At 42.7% G+C, this 18,971-nt stretch overlaps 1 protein-coding gene across 3 annotated transcripts in view; it reads left to right on the top strand.

Moving 5' to 3' along the window:
• The window catches only part of bach2b (BTB and CNC homology 1, basic leucine zipper transcription factor 2b), an 87,665-nt gene that overhangs the window by 55,132 nt on the left and 13,562 nt on the right, over window positions 1-18,971 (top strand). For all 3 annotated transcript variants that reach the window (XM_044107210.1, XM_044107211.1, XM_044107212.1), the window contains 2 exons: window positions 1,866-2,120; window positions 17,430-18,941. In XM_044107210.1, coding sequence (XP_043963145.1) covers window positions 1,866-2,120; window positions 17,430-18,941 — 1,767 coding nt within the window. The remainder of the gene's footprint in view (window positions 1-1,865; window positions 2,121-17,429; window positions 18,942-18,971) is intronic.

Here is an 18,971-nt window from a genome sequence, read left to right as displayed (position 1 = left end):
TCGTTGGAGTTTTGAGATAGGTCAGACATGAGTTAACTTCAACCTCTGTTCTATACCAGCTCTTTTTAGCAGATCATTGAGGCATAAAGAACACATGTAAATCACAGATTGAAAGTATGATCTGAAAGGGGATTATGACTCATGTGCTCACTCAGGGAGTGCAAATAAAGTCTGCGTTATCTACCATCTTGTTTTTTACCTTAATTTCTTCCCGATCAGAAGTAGGGTGTTTGAATTAGAAGATTTAATGAGGATGTTATTCTCGGTGATAATATCTAACGAGGTGTGCCGTATAGGGGGGGAAAGTTATGACAATTCTAAGGGCCCCTGACCAACAAGGGGTCTATTTAAATACTTAGTCTATGTAGCATAGCTACCAGTTAAACAACTTTCCTGTAATAATAAGTTGTTTCTCCACCATCAGCACATTTAGCAGTGAGTGAATGAGGTTGATTGACAGCGCTAAGACCTCCTCCTGGTTCTGATTGGTTGTTTTGGCTGGAACGTTGCATTACTTTAGCTAGCAATAGTAGTTCAGGGACAGATTACCTGTCTCATAACAAACTGGCACGACATCGTGAGAGCTTTAACAAATATAGAGAAAACATATTTTTTATTAAAGTTATAAACTGCAGCTTGAATAAAATGCAACTACATAGCATTTTTGAGAAGTCTGGATTGCTTTATGTGTATTTTGCACGTTGCCTATGATTGTTGCTCATGGGGAGAGACATTTCAGTAATCTAAAACTAAAAGAAAAAATGTAAGCAACCTACTTGCATACTGTATGTGGACTGTTGCATGTATAATTCATGAGCAGTAAATATTGTCATAGTATCAGTATTGAATCTGCAATCTTTGTGGGCCTGATAAAAATCCAAACAAAATAAAAATGCGTCCGCTCCTGTGCTGCAGCTGCTTCAACGTCTCAAACGGAAGTCCTGGAATCCTGTGACGTCACCGAGTCAAACCTTGCTCATGATAAAAGAAAAAACTGATACTTGGTTCTGCCACTGACAGACTTTCATCACATCAACTCTCTTGCTATGGGGCAAATTTGTGCAGGAGCTTTTACCTGCCTATGGACTTTGAGGAAGTATATGAGAAAAAATTGACTTAATTGTTAATTTATCCACGGAGAAGAAAATACAAGGTCTTTTGTGTAAAAACTGTTTTTGTCATTCCTTGTACCAAAAGGTCTGCAAATTCGAGTGTTTGGTCTTTGTGTTATATAAAAAAACTAACTCAATTAAATCCTACTTGTCAGGAGGGATACCTGGATGGCAACACTTATAAACTACAAAACTTTGTAAATTATCACTGTCCTAGTCTGTAAATCAAAGTACTCCCCTGCTCTTCGTTAAGGTATCATTAGCGATTGTGTTCAGAGGAACACAGTAGGAAAGCAGAGGAGCAAAAAATCCAAATACAGTGTGGTTTGTGTCAGCAAATGTAGCTATCAAAAGATTTTCTACCTTGTAAACAGAAGCACTCAGAACAAACAGATGGCAACATGATCTCATATAAAGGTCATATGAGGATGTTGTGTTTGTGTAAGTGTGTGTTTAGTGTGTGTGGGAGAAAAGTTGGAGCTCTCCTTCCAGGGAGAGGTGAGCAGAGAGATGTTTGGAGGGAAACCAGGTGAAATGTCTCATCACTTGAAGTAAATATGGAAGTATTGTGCTCATATTTAACAAACAAACCTTCCATTTCAGTTTCAAATTTTGTACATTGGTACTTTATTAAACAGGTTGAGTGATGAGGCTTGCTGCTGTAAACTACCATTACTGATGTCAGTCCCATGGCATGCACTCACTGGACTTGGTTGTAAGCTGACTCCACCCATGTTGTGCTTCTATTTCTAGGGTGTGAGCGGCATGTCCGTGGATGAGAAGACTGAAGACCCCATGTATGTGTATGAGTCGACGGTTCATTGTACCAATATCCTCCTCTGCCTTAATGACCAGCGGAAGCAGGATATCTTGTGTGATGTGACTGTCCTGGTGGAGGGCAAGGAATTCCGAGGGCACCGGGCCGTGCTGGCTGCCTGCAGCGAGTATTTTCTCCAGGCGCTGGTTGGCCAAGCAGAGAATGCCTTGGTGGTTAGCCTTCCAGAAGAGGTAGGTCTGATAAACACACTGCTTCCACTGCTACACTTGTTCTTGTGCTTGCTTAGAATCAGTTCTTTCTGTTTCTACTGCCACAAACTCTTGTTCTGGTCACTGATAAACTGTTTCTTTCTCAGCTCTAGCTCGGTGGGGAAAAAATGCTTTTTTCGGAGCTGGAGGTAGAATATGGAGTCCAACAAGCAAATAAAATCTGAGCAATATGTTTAAATCTCCAGAGTTATTGTTTTTATTTCCTAAAACACAGAACCTTCAACATTAAATCAAAGTCAAACATTGGCATAACAAGCTCATTGTTTCTACCGTGTTGGTGTGTGACCTTTACACAACCTTTCAGAGTTTAAGGAGGTTAGTGCACCATTAAAAAGCGGTGCTCATAGCTCATATTTTCTGAATCCATCAACAGAGTTTTCTTGAACTTTTAAACCATGCTTTCTTCATGGCTTAAAAAATGACAATAGGCAGCAACTTTTTATGACAACTTGAGAAGAGGGGAGGGTGTGGGGGGGGGGGGGGGATGCTAATCAAGGTTGATTGTATCTCATATGTAGCATGTGAAGAGCTTGAAAGTATCTTTTCTTGGATGCCCAAGAAAAGATACTCCTCAAATTATCAGGAACTGGCTGAAGGTGTAAAACCAGAAGAGGATGTGCAGTTATGGAAGCAACAAGGGGATGGGATACCTCATTCTTCTTTGATCAAGCAAAGTCAAAACAAGTTTGCTGTAGTTTTTGAAGTCTCATTTCAAATTTGTGATAGGAGGAACGGGTGGGTACACTGTGTTGCAGACGTCTCTAGAGAACGGTGTCCGTTAGCTATAGAGCTCAAGTATGTTCACTTTGGTCTCACTGTATTGCAGCTGTTACAGACTGCTTTTAGAGGTGGGTCTCTAAGTAGAACTAAAATAATAACCTGAGTCTTAAAGATATAAGAATGATCCTAGAAAACTAAGATCATATGAATAGATGTTCCTCAAGAGATTCAGGGACTGCTCTCACTGTAATTTCACTGAATGAAAGAAATGCATTATCTTTAGTCCATCCATCCATCCATCTATTTTCTGTTCACCCTCTTCCCTGATGGGGTCGGGAGGGTTGCTGGTGCCTATCTCCAGCTACGTTCCAAGCGAGTGGCAGGGTACACCCTGGACAGGTCGCCAGTCTGTCACAGCATTATCTTTAGTGTCTGTCTTTTTGCATCATCGTACTTGAAAGGCCTCCCTTGTGTTATGGCGTGATGGGGAGGTGAGAGCTCAGCAATCAACAAACAATAGAAACAGGTTGATCTTCTCGACAGATCACAGGCTAACGAAGCACAGCAGCACTTTATACCTTGTCATCACAGTTATTCCTCCCTTCTACAGCTGAGTCATGTACTGAGCAGAACAAACAGCTGTTGTACACCATTTCAACACCGGTACACTCCATCCATCCATCCCTCCATTATCTTACACACTTATCCCTAATGGGGTCACCAGTGGTGCTGATGTCTATCTCCAGTGGTCAACGGGCAAGAGGCGGGGTCACCCTGCACAGGGTCCAGTCCATCACAAGGCAACACATGCACTCTAAATGGAAAATTGTATTGAACTAAAAATAGTAAGTTGACTTAAATCAGTTTTCGTCAAATTTGCTATTATCACTCACTCACTTTTAGCAAGTTTCTTGGAATTTGTGGTTAAAAAGTCTCTCCAGCTTTCTACTGGAGATGGATTCATTTTTTTTTTTCTGTGTTGGAAATTACTTTGACTCAATACTGCATGTTTCCTAGTACAAATGCTTTACTTGAGATTTTTTTTTTTTTTTTCTGGAGCCAGTATTATATATTTTTTGTATATATTATGTATTTCAAATATTTGGTGTAGTTAGTAATTCTGTGAAGTGGGAAAGAGTGGTGCTTTTGGCACAGAGGTAGAACACAACTAAACTAAATGAGGTTGACTTACTAATCTTAAGCTTACTTAGCTTAATTTATTTGAGCCAATGACTGCTTTTTTTTGTTTTTTTTAAGTAAGGCAAAGATTTTACAGCACTACAGCTTCTTGGAGTTTGGTCCTCATACCAAAATGGGAATCTTCAGGACACTCAGAGCTAGTGCTAATTATCAGCAAAGACAATAACAAAAAGGCTAACGAGCAGAATTCGGTATTTATGGAAGATGTTCTTAGCAAGGTGAAGAGCAAAAGAATTGAGGAACAGCCACGACAATGACAGTATATGGGTGGGTGGAGAATGATTGAATCATATTATTGTTCACAGAAGAGATGGCAGGAAAAATCTGTTTTAATTAGATCTGTCATTCATTGTAGGATAAAGATAAAGGTGTGACATAAGGGAACCCTATTTAGTCTGTAGCAGTTTGATTGCCAATGAGTTTGCATAAATTGCCAATTAGCATGTGCTATCTCACACCAGCCAGCGCCAGTAACATGTAGCACTTAGCAGCAGGTTGAACAACACCTCACCTCCATGTCACTTTGTACTGATCAGAGTCAGGAGTTCTTCACAGAGTCTAAAACTTCGGTTCACATTTTCTTCAGTTATTTTTGTGTATTTTAATACAAAATGATAAAATGATTTATGATGTGTCCTGAAACCCTGACTGAATCCGTGCAAAGGAACGACCTGATTCACCACCAGAGGCCAAAGCAAATACTGGTCGCACTGGAATAATTACATGATAAAAACACCCCTTGACATATTGATGTCACACACACACACACACCCACACACACACATATCTCTAAAGATGCTGCTGTGAAAACTGGGCCACATCCCACATGTGCAGTGAAGCTGTGGATCCTCAGTAGGATCAGAATACATTAATAAAGTAATACGTGTCATATGTTGTTTTTTGTTGTTGTTTTGTTTAGATGTTGTTGTTTTTTTACAGAAAAAACCACTTGAATCATATTGTCATCTTATATAAAACAAATATGTTTTCTCTTCCTAACTCAGATAATTACTGTGTGGCAGAACTATCAGTCACTTCCATTCAGTGACTGCTGGTGTAAATAAAGTGTGAGCTGCTGTGCGTTTCAGGTGTGATGTGGACACGTTGAAGTAAATGTTCAATGAAGGTGTCTTTAATGTTGTGGAGATAGTTACTGCTGGAATAAACCACATTCCTTTGGTCCATTTCCTTATGTTGTGACATGTTTCACATTTTATTGAAATTGCTGCATGATACAAAATGAAAACCCTGGATGCAGAGAATTAGTGTAGTGAGAATTAGTGCTATATTTTTAGGATAATTTTTCTACTGTATAGTAAATCTCCCAAAGCTTGGTATGTACAGAGGAGTTGCCTGTCAGAGGCAGGTTAGTTACCTGCAGGGTAACTAACATTTCCAGGATTAAAGGACTATTGTCTCAGCAGAAACTCATCCATGCATTTATCTTTTTATCTTCAGTCGCACTGATTATTGCAACAGTGTCTTCACAGATCTGTCCAACAAATCGCTGCAGCTGATCCAGAATGCTGCTGCTCGTGTTCTCACTAAAATCAGGAAGATAGAGCACATAACACCAGTTTTAAAGTCTCTCCACTGACTCCCTGTAGCTTAAAGAATAGACTTCAAAATACTGTTAGTTTATAAATCACTGAATGGTTTAGCACCACAATACATAAAGATCTGTTGTTATTGTATCAACCTTCCAGACCTCTCAGGTCTTCTGGTTCTGGTTCTGCTCTGCATCCCCAGAACCACAACCTAATGAGGAGAAGCAGCATTCAGCATCTATGCACCACAAATCTGGAGCAAACTTCCAGAAAACTGTAAAACAGCTGAAACACTGACTTCCTTTTAATCTCAACTAAAAACCCACCTGTTTAGAGTTGTATTTGAAACGTAATCAATTACAAATTTATTGATGGAACCTGACTTAATGTTCTGTTTTTATTGTTGATTCTATGTTGCATTGTGTTTTTGTGTCTGATATGATGTAAAGCACTTCACCACTTCTCAAGGTCAAAATTTGAGTTTTCTACTTCTAACACATTTCCCATGTACAAAACATGCCTTGTGGAGGAATTTGACTTTTTTCAACAATCTCACACTCTACCATAAAGCCTGATCTCTAGGCTACAAAACTAACAGCTGTCTGGTCCACAGACTGTCCCTCCTTAGCTGCTCTTCCAGATGAACCATGAGCTTCTTAGCTGCTTCCCTGATTAGTGCTCTTTTCTTTCTCTTTGCAGATGATGGATGGAAAGAGTTTTGAAGTTGTTTGAAGCTTTGGATATTGTTTTATATTGCTCGTTATCCTAAGAATACTGCTGATAATTATATTACTTATAATTATATTTTATATTTGTTTTTAATTATAGAAATAGCTATAATATCCCTTTCATGCATAGTGGTCTGCAGTGGACAACTATCTAAAAGCCATTGTCTTGTGTTTCTTGTGGATGTTTAGGTTCTAAATGCACACTGACCACTGAAGTGGACATTAGTGCATCATACATTACATTATCAACTACTGTCCTTCCATTGCAAGTGCAAGAACATTTTTGTTAAATCCAATATGGCAGACAGACTAAAAAGCAACTCATAAATATCCACTCCCTCCTTCTACTGTAGAGGACTCTTGCAGGTAAAAAAAAATATTGTGAAATCAAGTAACACCTGAAGATTAATACTGATGTATTTTCCAAATAACTTTGTATTTGAAGAAAATTCCAACTGATCATCTAGAAAAAAATCATTTTTTTGCTAATTTTTTTCCCACCTTTTTTTTTTACGTTTTTTTGTTGGCTCTAGTGGCCTTTATTTGAAAGTAGTTTGACAGGAAAGAGGATTATGAGAGAGGGGGAAGACATGCGGCAAATGTCGCCAAGCCAGGACTCGAAACTGCGACCACCGGCACGAGGACTATGGCCTCAATACATGGGTTGTGCTTTACCCATGCACCACCACTGCATCCCCCCACACACACACACACCTTTTTTATGCCTTAAGAAGATTAAAATACTTTTGAAACAAATCTTTACATAAAGGATCATAATTCATGCATGAAAGGGATATTTATTTATGTCCCAGTGCTGAATTTGCTTACAATTAAAATTGTCTGACACTTTAGTGAGCCAGACAGACAGAATTAATTCCGCTCGGACTGTTTTCAAGCCTTTATTTCCACCATCCACTGATGGTTGTTTTTAATGTCTCATGTCTCACCATGCTTTCTGGTCAGTGGCTTCAGTCTGCTGACGCATCCCTGCCTCCAGCCTGAACTCCATCTTCTCCATGATGCAGGGGAAGGGTCTTTTTCTGCTGCCACTTTTCCATGTCAGCTCAGAACTGCATCTTTCAGCATTGCTACTTGTGCTGAAGCAGCACTTGACTGACACTCATATGTCTGACTGTGCAGCATCTGCAGTAATGCCACCTATGGGTATCCACTGGTGTTGATCAGTGGATCAACACCAGTGACTGATTTAAGTCACTGGTGTTGACTCTAGCTGGGAGGAAACTAGCTGGGAGGAAGGGAGACATAAGGTCAGATGAAACAAAGACCACTCCTCCACTGGTTCTGTCCATGTTGCCATCACCCCCCTCTTGTGGCCTGTAAGCCCCGGAGTTGCAGGAGCTGGTACAGCTGGTGACATCATCTGTCTCTAATGTGATTGTAGGCTTGCACAGTGGCAGCCAGTTGTTTCAGAGGGCTTTGTTGGTTATCACATCACGGGGACAAAATAATCCTGCTTTCACTCTGTGTGGCATTGTTGGAAGGTGACAGAGGGAAGCACTCTGCTTACCTCATATTTACATCATTTCAACTGAGATTCAGCAGATCTGGAGTCATGACAATCAGCAATCCATTAATCAGAACTAATGAGAGGAATCAGAGTGAGAGGTCTCCACTGGAGAAACATGATCAGGTGTTCAGACGAGATGTAAATGAAATATGTACTTTGCTGATCATTTTATTGTTCTTTGTGAGGAGTTTCTGGAGGAATGAAGGGTTTTACTATGAGGCCTGCAGATGGAACTTAGTGGGCTGCCATACGAAAAGAAATGAGTGGAACTGTGATCCAGCAACAAGACCTCAGATGTTCCAGAGTTCCTACAAGACACCACTTGGGTTTCATAGATGTGCCACTAGGTCATCTGACTCTTTAAAATGAGTCTAAATATACACATTTAACTGTCTCACTGTTCTTTAAATGTTCAGATGTTACTGTAAAATCTATCTAACTGTGGATGTAGTTTGTCTGCTATAAAACAAAATGCTGGGGAAATTTGTTTTGTCATTTTGTTTTAAGTTGGATCTAAAAATTTACACACCCATGTTAATATTCCAGGTTTTTGTTATGGTAAAAAAAAAAAAGTATGACAAAGAAAAATCATGTCATAACTTTAACAATTCAACTGAAAACCAAACAAATGTGTTAGAGGGAGAATGCCCTTAAACTAACACCTCTAGAAACACCTTTTGATTCCATTCCAGCCGTTAGTTTTCTTGACTGGAAACTAACCATCAATAACAAAGATTCTGCATAAACATAAATAAACCTCAACTGTCCTATTAGGACTCTCTCACTATTTCTAGTTTGCATCTTTCAACTCTAGACATAATTTTCAGAGGGGCCTAAAATGATCAGAAGGATCTTATTGTACAAAGGCATCAGTAAAAAGAAGGGTCCCAAACATCTGCACAACTGCTACAGTGTACAGTGTCTTTAAAAATGTTAGAGATGTCAGCAGAGAGGCTGACAAAAACACTGGAGGGTTCAGGGTTGTTGGCTGAGTTCCCAAGAATTTCAAACTCAATGCTGATACCAAGAAAAATACTTGATGGATGTTTATATGAAGGAACAGCATTATTTTAAACACAAAATGATAATTTAAAGGCATTTCTTTTCTGTAAAGCAAAACTATAGATAACACGTAGATGTGATATATTTTATGGATATATATGCCTTGCATTCAACTGTAAAATGTTTCTCCAAAAAGATATTTGATAGTGTATTATCTGTGTTTTTTATTTATATTTCTGTATGGCTTCTGATAGACGTCTAAGAATTTTTAAAGAAAATGTGTGTTGATTTCTGGATGATTTGGTGCCGATTTAACAGATGGAAGCCGTGGGAGAAAAGAACCAGGAAGGAATAAAAAGATTTCATTATCAAGCATCTGCAACAAGCATTTCTAGTCAAGTTGTTGGGTTAATCATATTGTTAGGTTGATACCATCCATCCATCCATCTTCTTCCGCTTATCCGGGGTCGGGTCGCAGGGGTAGCAGCTTCAGAAGGGAGGCCTAGACTTCCCTCTCCCCAGCCACTTCTTCTAGCTCCTCCAGAGGAATCCCAAGGCGTTCACAGGCCAGCCGAGAGACATAGTCCCTCCAGTGTGTCCTGGGTCTTCCCCGGGGCCTCCTCCCAGTGGGATGTGCCCGGAACACCTCACCAAGGAGGCGTCCAGGAGGAATCCTGACCAGATGCCCGAGCCACCTCAACTGGCTCCTCTCGACGTGAAGGAGCAGCGGCTCTACTCTGAGTCCCTCCCAGATGACTGAGCTTCTCACCCTATCTCTAAGGGAGAGCCCAGACACCCTACGGAGAAAACCCATTTCGGCCACTTGTATCCGCGATCTTGTTCTTTTGGTCATGACCCAAAGCTCATGACCATAGATGAGGGTGGGAACGTAGATCGACCGGTAAATCGAGAGTTTCGCTTTTTGGCTCAGCTCTCTCTTCACCACGACGGACCGGTACAGCACCTGTTTGACGGCAGACACTGCGCCAATCCGCCTGTCGATCTCCCGCTCCCTTCTTCCCTCATTTGTGAACAAGATCCCAAGATACGTGAACTCTTCCACTTGGTGCAGGACACCCCCCCTGACCCGGGGAAGGCACTCTACCCTTTTCCGGCTCAAGACCATGGCCTTGGATTTGGAAGCACTGATCGCCATCCCAGCGGCTTCACACTTGGCTGCGAACCGCTCCAGCGAGAGCTGCAGATCATGTCCCGATGAAACCAAAAGGACCACATCATCTGCAAAAAGCAGAGATGCGATCCTAAGGCCACCAAAACGGATCCCCTCAACACCTTGGCTGTGCCTAGAAATTCTGTCCATAAAAGTAATGAACAGAATCGGTGACAAAGGGCAGCCCTGGCGGAGTCCAACCCTCACCGGAAACGAGCCCGACTTACTGCCGGCAATGTGGACCAGACTCTGACACCGGTCATACAGGGACCTGACAGCCTGTATCAAAGGGCCCAGTACCCCATACTCCGAAGAACCCCCTACAGGGCTCCCCGAGGGACACGGTCGAACGCCTTCTCCAAGTCCACAAAACCCATGTAGACTGGTTGGGCGAACTCCCATGCACCCTCCAGGACCGTGCTGAGGGTGTAGAGCTGGTCCAGTGTTCCACGACCAGAACCAGAACCACACTGCTCTTCCTGAATCTGAGGTTCAACTATCCAACAGACCCTCCTCTCCAGAACCGCTGAATAGAGGCTTGATCCCCTGTAGTTGGAGCACATCCTCCGGTCACCCTTTTTGAACAGGGTGACCACAACCCCAGACTGGCAATCCAGGGGAACTGCCGCCGATGTCCATGCAATATTGCAGAGTCGCATTAGCCAACACAACCCTACAACATCCAGAGCCTTAAGGAACTCCAGGCGGATCTCATCCACCCCCGGGGCCCTGGCACCGAGGAGCTTTTTTTTTTTTGTTTTAAAGTTTTGTTGGTCCTAGTGGCCTTCTTCTGACAGTTAATTGACAAGAAAGTGGGCAATGAGAGAAGAGGGAAGACATGCGGCAAAGGTCGCCAGGCCGGGAATCGAACCCGCGACGGCCACGTCGAGGACCAAGGCTTCCCTATGTGGGCCGTGCTTAACCCCTTCGCCACCACAGCACATCCCCCGAGGAGCTTTTTGACTACCTCGGCGACCTCGACCCCAGAGATTGGAGAGCCCAACCCAGACTCCCCAGGCTCAGCTTCCATAATGGAAGGCATGTTGGTGGGATTGAGGAGGTCATCAAAGTACTCTGCCCACCGGCCCACAACATCCTGAGTTGAGGTCAGCAGCACACCATCCCCATTGTAAACAGTGTTGGTGCTGTACTGGTTCCCCCTCCTGAGACGCCGAATGGTGGACCAGAATCACCTCGAAGACTTACGGAAGTCTTTCTCCATGGCCTCTCCAAACTCCTCCCATGCTCGAGTTATTCCCTCAGCAACCACCCGGGCCGCATGCCGCTTCGCCCGCCGGTACCCATCAGCTGCTTCCGGAGTCCCACAGGCCAAAAAGGCCCAATAGAACTCCTTCTTCAGGCTGACGGCATCCCTCACCGAAGGTGTCCACCAACGGGTTCAAGGTTTGCCGCCACGACAGGCACCAGCAACCCTGCGGCCACAGCTCTGATAGGCCACCTCGACAATGGAGGCACGGAACACGGTCCACTCAGACGCCATGTCCCCCACCTCCCCGGGACATGTTCGAAGTTCTGCCGGAGATGGGAGTTAAAGCTCCGTCTCACAGGTGATTCCGCCAGACGCCTGATTCTGCCAAGTGCACTTACAGACACCCTTATGTTTGAACATGGTGTTCATTATGGACAATCCGTGACAAGCACAGAAGTCCAACAACAGAACACCACTCGAGTTCAGATCGGGGGGGGCATTCCTCCCAACCACGCCCTCCAGGCCTCACTGTCATCACCCATGTGAGCTTTGAAGTCCCCCACCAGAACAAGGGAGTCCCCAGGAGGAGCACTCTCCAGTACCCCCTCTAGGGACTCCAAAAAGGGTGGGTAATCTGAACTGTTGTTCGGCCCGTAAGCACAAATGACAGTCAGGACCCAACCCCCCACCCGTAGGCGGAGGGAGGCTACCCTCTCATTCACCGGGGTAAACCCCAGTGTACAAGAGGGTTGATACATTTTGTCAAAACATTGAAATTAAAATCCTTCTTCATTTCCTAACCATATTCTGTGCTGGGATCCACAGAAATACTGTTATGATCCACTGTAACATTAAATATATTTGTAGCAGATTATGTTTTGAAGACAATCTCTGCATTTCCTCAGTCCACCTGGGTTTTTAATATTGGTAAATAAACTTAACCTTAAATTTTTGCCAGGTAATAAAACAATGACAATATTTTATTGAGGAACATAAAATGTCAATAAAAAGGACGAAGGCCAGTTCTATGCTTCAATAACAAAGAAAATGCAAGCCAATATAAATTTAATTTGAATTACAAATGTACAAAACCTATTTGGATGACTGCAAAAATATTTGCAGTCATCCAAATAGGTTTTGTACATTACATTGATTGTTGAGGAAGTGTAAGTTTTACTACATCCATGATATTAAGCATGGCCCAAGGTGCTCTAGGGAATTGTATTCAATTTATGGCAGGTTTAAATAAATCCCTTTAGTTATTGAAATTTTGGTTTGGCTTATAAACTGGATTCACAATTATTTTATTTTTTTGCGAAGTGCCTCAAGATGGCATTTGTTCAGAACTAAATAATAACTGTACTGAACTGAACTTAATCCAGTTTTAACATTTGAAATAGTTCAAAGTAAACAAATATTGTGATGTACTCTGTCCATATCGCCTAGCTCTACGTTCTTATGACCCTGTGTCTTTATTGTCTTTGTGTGCAAATAAAAAAAATGGCCCAGAAACAAAGGCTAAAATATTCCAGACATAAGTTGATAATCAACATCTATTCAGTAAACTCTGTGTGGGCCTGACCTGCACAATGCCTTCTAATCTGGAGGCGCCTCACACAGACTTATCTCATACCAAGTGCTTGGCTCGAACAATCACACACATGCAGCTTGTTAGACAGATGGTGGTAGTAAGGAGCCAGGAATGGCGCTTTCCCTCTGCAGATGGGGGTTGGTTCATTGGTAGGAGATGAAGAGGAAACATTACAGAGAGGAATGATAAGCTACAGTGGGAGTAGGGCTTACGTTGCTACCCACCCCCTCTGGTCCAGCAGGGGGTCTATCTCAACCGATACTAGGACACATCTCATGTGGCACGCTAACAGAGACGATGCATTCTGTTTGTCTGGTGGCGCGAGGGGGATAGAGGAACACCTTTAGCAGCCAGCCTGCCAGGTGACAGCCTGAAGTGTCATCCTCTCTTTTAAGCTCTTTGAGTTGAACCAAAACCCCGAATGATTAACAGAGAGCCTGACTCTTTATGTAGAGAATGCGAAGATTTCATCAGTTGCATCTGAAAGATGCTCTGTTCTGTGAGTCATAGTTTCAGAAATGACTCATGATATTACCTCTGTTTATTTTATTTTTTTATTTTTTCCCCACCAGGAGGTCTTTTTGTGGGCTGTAGTGTCCCTTATATGATAGTAGGATGACAGGAAAGGGGGAAGGAGAGGGGGGAAGACAAATATTGGCCGGGTCCGGGAATCGAACCCATGATGGCCGCATCGAGGACTCAAAGCCTCCAAATGTGGGTTGCGCTATCCCTTATGCCACCACAGCACGCCCTGACCTCTGTTTATTTTAAAGGGTGTAGAGATGGGGTTATACCCTCCCCGGTGTGCGGTCTGTACTATAAACTCCACCAGCAGTGGATTAGACATTCACTATCTGATTTAATCCACTGTCAGGGGAGGGGGGCTCATTTAGCTTCAGGAAAGTCTGAGCTTCAGCTGTCTCTGAGGATGGCACTTTGTTCACATCCCCTATAGAAAATCTTACAGTGAATGAAAATATACTTACATTTTTCTCATAAAGTTTAAAGTAGACACATCATGCTTGTAAATAATTTCTTCTCTTATGGTCTATATAAAGAAGAACTGCAATGCTTTGGTCTGAATTCCTGGTTGTTGTAGCTCCAGGCCCCTCGTTTACCTCTGCTCTGAGGTCCCACTTAGAGAAACTCGTCACTGTATGCAAATGTGGAATCATGAAGGTCTGCTTGGATGCAATATTGGATAGAATACTCAGTCGCCTGAGTCAGTGTACTGATAAGGCATTAATACAAATTAATAATCCAATTATTGTAATTGTCATAATTTTCCTTCCACTTTGCAGAGTTACTTTATGTTTATTTGCCCCATAAAGCTAATAAAAATATAATGAAGTATACAGCTATAGTTTGACAAAATGCAGAAAATTCACGGTGTGAATACTTTTGAACAACCCTGTAGTTATAAATTTAGAAACATATGTAGACAGAAGGATAAAATTCCAGAATCCAGATGAAAAAAACAAAAATAATGTATTGGTAGAGTCTGAGTAGAATGCAGCTCTAGTGCAAGTTGTGGTGTAGATCAGGACTTTCCATTATGGAGTTAGGTAAGTTGCTGAGATGAAATCATTATTTTCTGCAGCATGCTGTGGTCTTTGTACTGTTTCCTCCTCCAGCATTTCAGCCTAATCCACTGCTGACAATGTGCAGTTCATTGTCTCTTTCAAATCTGCAGAGTTGTTACTTCGTAAACAGCTTTATGGAAGCTTATTCAGCAGATCTGATGGAACAGAAAATATTCTCCTGCATGGTGAAATAGTCTATTGTCATGCTTTGCTTTGTCATTAGCATGCATGACATGCAGGAATTCACTGAAGCACATTTGCATAAATTAGACTGGGAAGGCAGCAGGCTAAAGTAAGGGAGTAGTGCTTGTTGAAGGCACAGGGTGTGTTCTGATATTATACAGCTCAGTTTGTTTATGAAAGGATATCCAGCAGGCTGGACACTATCTGTCATTTCCTGCCTTGTAATGGTAGCATTTGGCCTGCTCAGACCCAGAGCAGAGTTGTTAGCTTCTAACTTGTTTTATTGTCTTATGCTTTGTTTCTTAAAGCTGAAATGTATCAGCTGTTCTAGCAGACAGCTAATGAGCAGGAAAGACCCTGTTCTTCCACTTTTAACAGTTAGGTTCCAACACTGCTGCTTTCTCCATACCTTTCACTTTTCTCCTGAATGTACCCGTCTGCCTTCCTTTATCCTTTCCCCCTCACTTTATGCTTTTGTTTAATAGGCTGTGGTGGTGCTTGTAACAGTGGAGTAATCACATATGGTCCTGGGCACACATAAAGATGTGCTCCCACTGGTAGCTGCTGCTGATTCTAGCTGAAAGCAAATCTCTGGTAGCTCAGCAATTTTCCTCCAGCAGCTTTGCTGTTTATCAGCAGCTCTGGATGCAGCTCTTTCAGGCTGCTACTGCCACACCATCAGCACAACTGCTCATCGGGTTTCTGGGAGTGTGTGTGCCTGAAGTCAAACTATGTGATGGCTGTTTATTTAGCGTACACCAGGCTATTGCGTACATGTGTTCTGTGACTGTCAGCCTTCAGGAGATCATGAGAAAGAAGATCAACAACAGTAAAAAAATATCACATGTAAAGGTCAAAGGGATTAAAATGATTATAAACATAAGACAGATGTGACTGAAGTATTGCTCTTTTTTATCCAGTATGAGTACTATAGTAACTAAGAAAGCTGAAAGAGATAGGTCAGTATCTTAGAATGGCATTTTGTTCTGCTGCTACCAACATCTGGACAGCAGTCAGATTTCCATCAGAATGGATCAGCAGTAGTAAATCCTGAAAGGTTGTCTGCTTTTATTAACAATCTCTATTCTGATATGGATGATGGGTCAGATAATTACAGATATAGAAGTATTTTATAATTTATTTTTACCCTGAAGACCATGTTGGACAATGGCTACTCTTCCATGTAAAACAAGTGCAAAACATAACATGTTCAGCCTGTCAGAGAGACAAATGATTATAAAATGTAAAAGATATAGAAATACATTCTTTGGTTAAAGCAATAGGGGCAAGCACTGTGGTATGTCACAAACACGAACCTAGAATAACATGCTTTCTTCAGTAATCACAAAATACTCACAGGAACATTACATAAATAATCATTTTAAAAATATAATAAGTTAATTGAATAAAATACAGGAATAAAGACAGTTAAAACATATAGAGGGAAATACTGCCTGATCTTTTATGATATAATAATATGTAAAACACAGAATAGAATAGAATAGAATAGAATAGAATAGAATAGAATAGAATATCAGGTATAACAGATATATAGGTTCACACAAAATGTTCTTAAGATTATTAAAAATAAATAATAATATATGATTTTTCTGTTAAGATTAACAATAATAATAATAATAACATAGAGTACAAGACTATTATAAAAAGTAATGTGAAAAAATAAGCATATTGGACTCACTTAATGTAATGTGTATTTCTTTTTTTATCATCACTGTAAAAAGAATGAGGGGTGTCTGTATGCAGCTGAGTTGCTTTTACTCTTTTGGCCATGCCGTGTCTGAAACCTCTGCAGCTCTCCTCCACTCACAAAGCAGCCGATAAACAGTTTCCATTCTGTGTCTCATTCCCAGATGATGTCTGTTGAGGCTCGTAAGGCAAGTTGCACCAGTCAGCCTCTGAGAAGGTGTGTCAAGTAGATAAATTATGCTGTAGTCACTCTAGAGTGAAACCACAATAATTACATTTAACAGGTTTTAACTATGGCCACAGAAAAAGCCTGGATAAAGCTGCAGGGATTAGTTGTTTGACCCAAGTGGGGCGTTCACTCTGCTATTGACCTTATCCTGATCCCTCCCTGCAGACAGACCAACGTCTTGGACTCCTTTCTGTCATCTCTTACGTTCAGTGACAACAGGAGCAAAGAGAGTCCTGCAACTCTCCAGGCCCTGACTATTAGCTAATTATCTGGCATTAAGTCTAAATGGAAGACTCCCCTCTTACATCCCATGCCACATGGCCGCTACAGGGATAAGCTGTGTTCTTACAAATTCACAACCACTTGCCCTGAGGACGCAGGGGGCACTTACAGAATAAGTGAGACTGGAGAGCCAGGGCAGGACTGTGACCATATTGGCTATTTTATTCCATTTAGCAGGATTAGATCTACTTAACACTCTACTTAACAAATTCAGTTTTAAAATGAAGTGTAAAATCTGTACATAAATAGGACTGCCTTGAGAAATGTTCATCATTTACACAAATCATATTTCATTTAAAGCATCAATTTATGTTTAACTCACATAGGAATGGGTTTATGTAAAACTGTTAACGTCACAGGCAAGAATTGTCAGTCTCAAGGAATGTCCCATACAGTGCTATAGGAATGAAGGCGCACACAAGCCTGCCTGTAGATCTTAGTGCAGGTGCAATGCTGATCTGATAAAATGATTAACTCTTCCTTTACTCTCTTTGTGTTTGCTGCAGCTGTCTCACCATACTCCAGCTAATTTGAACTATGGCTCTGCTCATGGTAATGCTGGCAATCTCCCTTTTTTTCTTCTTTGCAGGTCACTGCCAGGGGATTCGCCCCATTGTTGCAGTTTGCCTACACTGCGAAGCTTTTACTCAGCAGAGAAAACATCCAGGAGGTCATCCGCTGTGCAGAATTCCTGCGCATGCACAACCTCGAGGACTCCTGCTTTCGCTTCCTGGAGGCTCAGCTACGAAGAGAGGAGGACAACCTCATGCTTTGCCACAGGGGGGCACCGGAGGCTATCAACTCAGAGGATGAAAGCATGCAGTCAGAGTGTGAAAGACCCACCTCCCCCAGGACACGGCATTGTGAAGACACCCTGGGATCCTTTCAGAGTCCTGATGATGACAGGTTAGCAATGACTGTGTCCAGTAACTTGACAGATGGCCAGCTGGACTTTGAGCGACATGGAGCATCAGATCTACCACGATGCCCTAAGTACAGAAAATATCAGTGGGCTTGTAACAAGCACAATAATGACACCTCCTCACACACCAGTACCTCAGGTTTTCCAAGCACAATTAAGGAGAGCAGCATCAGTGGGGTTCTGCCGGGTCAGGGCAGGTTGCCCGTGACACAGATAAAAGTTGAACCGCAGGCAGAGGAAGAGGCCATCTCATTGTGCCTGTCAGGAGATGAACAGGATGTCAGGGACAAGGACAGTGTGACAGCTATGGAAATGGATAACCCCTTATCTCTCGAAAGAACCAAGAGAAACAAGTCCTCATCTTGCCTCCAAGCCTACTTCAAGAAAGGAATAGACCTTCCTAGTCTGTCCAACACTTCACAGCAGCTACTCACCAACAGACTTGTCTGCCCCCAGGACAAAGGAAACTCTCAGGGAGATCACAAAAAAGACTTCAGGCCTTTTACTGGGGAGCTGGATCTGTCTGTTACATCCCCAAAGGAGGTAGATAGTTTCCCTGCAGGGTTGTCTCTGAAGTCTGCTTCCTGTGATGGTGTCTGCAAACAGGAAGTTGAGCTAGACCGCCGTAGTGTCATATTTTCCTCAGGGGCCTCCAACCGTCTGGGACCGCCAGCACATTCCTACCCTGGTGGGAACTCTTTGGAGATGGAGCTTTCTGAGCAAGTGACAAAAGGACTGTGGGCTGAAGCCTGCCAGTCCCTCCCGAACTCCCAGGCTTATTCTCCCAGCACCACTTCCTCTGAGCCCCCAGTCCTGTCGCGTCCACGCCCCAACACCAGCTGCCCAGTGCCAATCAAAGTATGCCCACGGTCGCCTCCTTGTGAGACGCGCACCAGAACTTCCAGCTCTTGCTCCTCTTACTCCTATGCGGAGGACGGTAGTGGAGGCTCTCCCTGCAGCCTGCCCCAGTTTGAGTTCTCCTCCTCACCATGCTCCAACGTGGCACGATGCCTCAATGTGGACCAGCAGGAGCAAAGTGTGGGAGGGGATGCTCGTTTCAACCAGGTGCGACCCAAAATCAAATGTGAGCAGTCCTATGGAACCAACTCAAGCGACGAGTCCGGCTCCTTCTCAGAAGGAGACAGTGAGTCATGCCATGCTCAAGAGCGAGGGCCGGAGGTGAGCAGGAACACACTCCCTGTCACATGT

This window comes from Gambusia affinis, linkage group LG22, assembly GCF_019740435.1.
Source record: "Gambusia affinis linkage group LG22, SWU_Gaff_1.0, whole genome shotgun sequence".
In the NCBI taxonomy this organism is placed as follows: Eukaryota; Metazoa; Chordata; class Actinopteri; order Cyprinodontiformes; family Poeciliidae; genus Gambusia; species Gambusia affinis.
The sequence above is the reverse complement of the archived record's forward strand: the minus strand, read 5'-3'. Positions and strand labels throughout refer to the sequence as shown.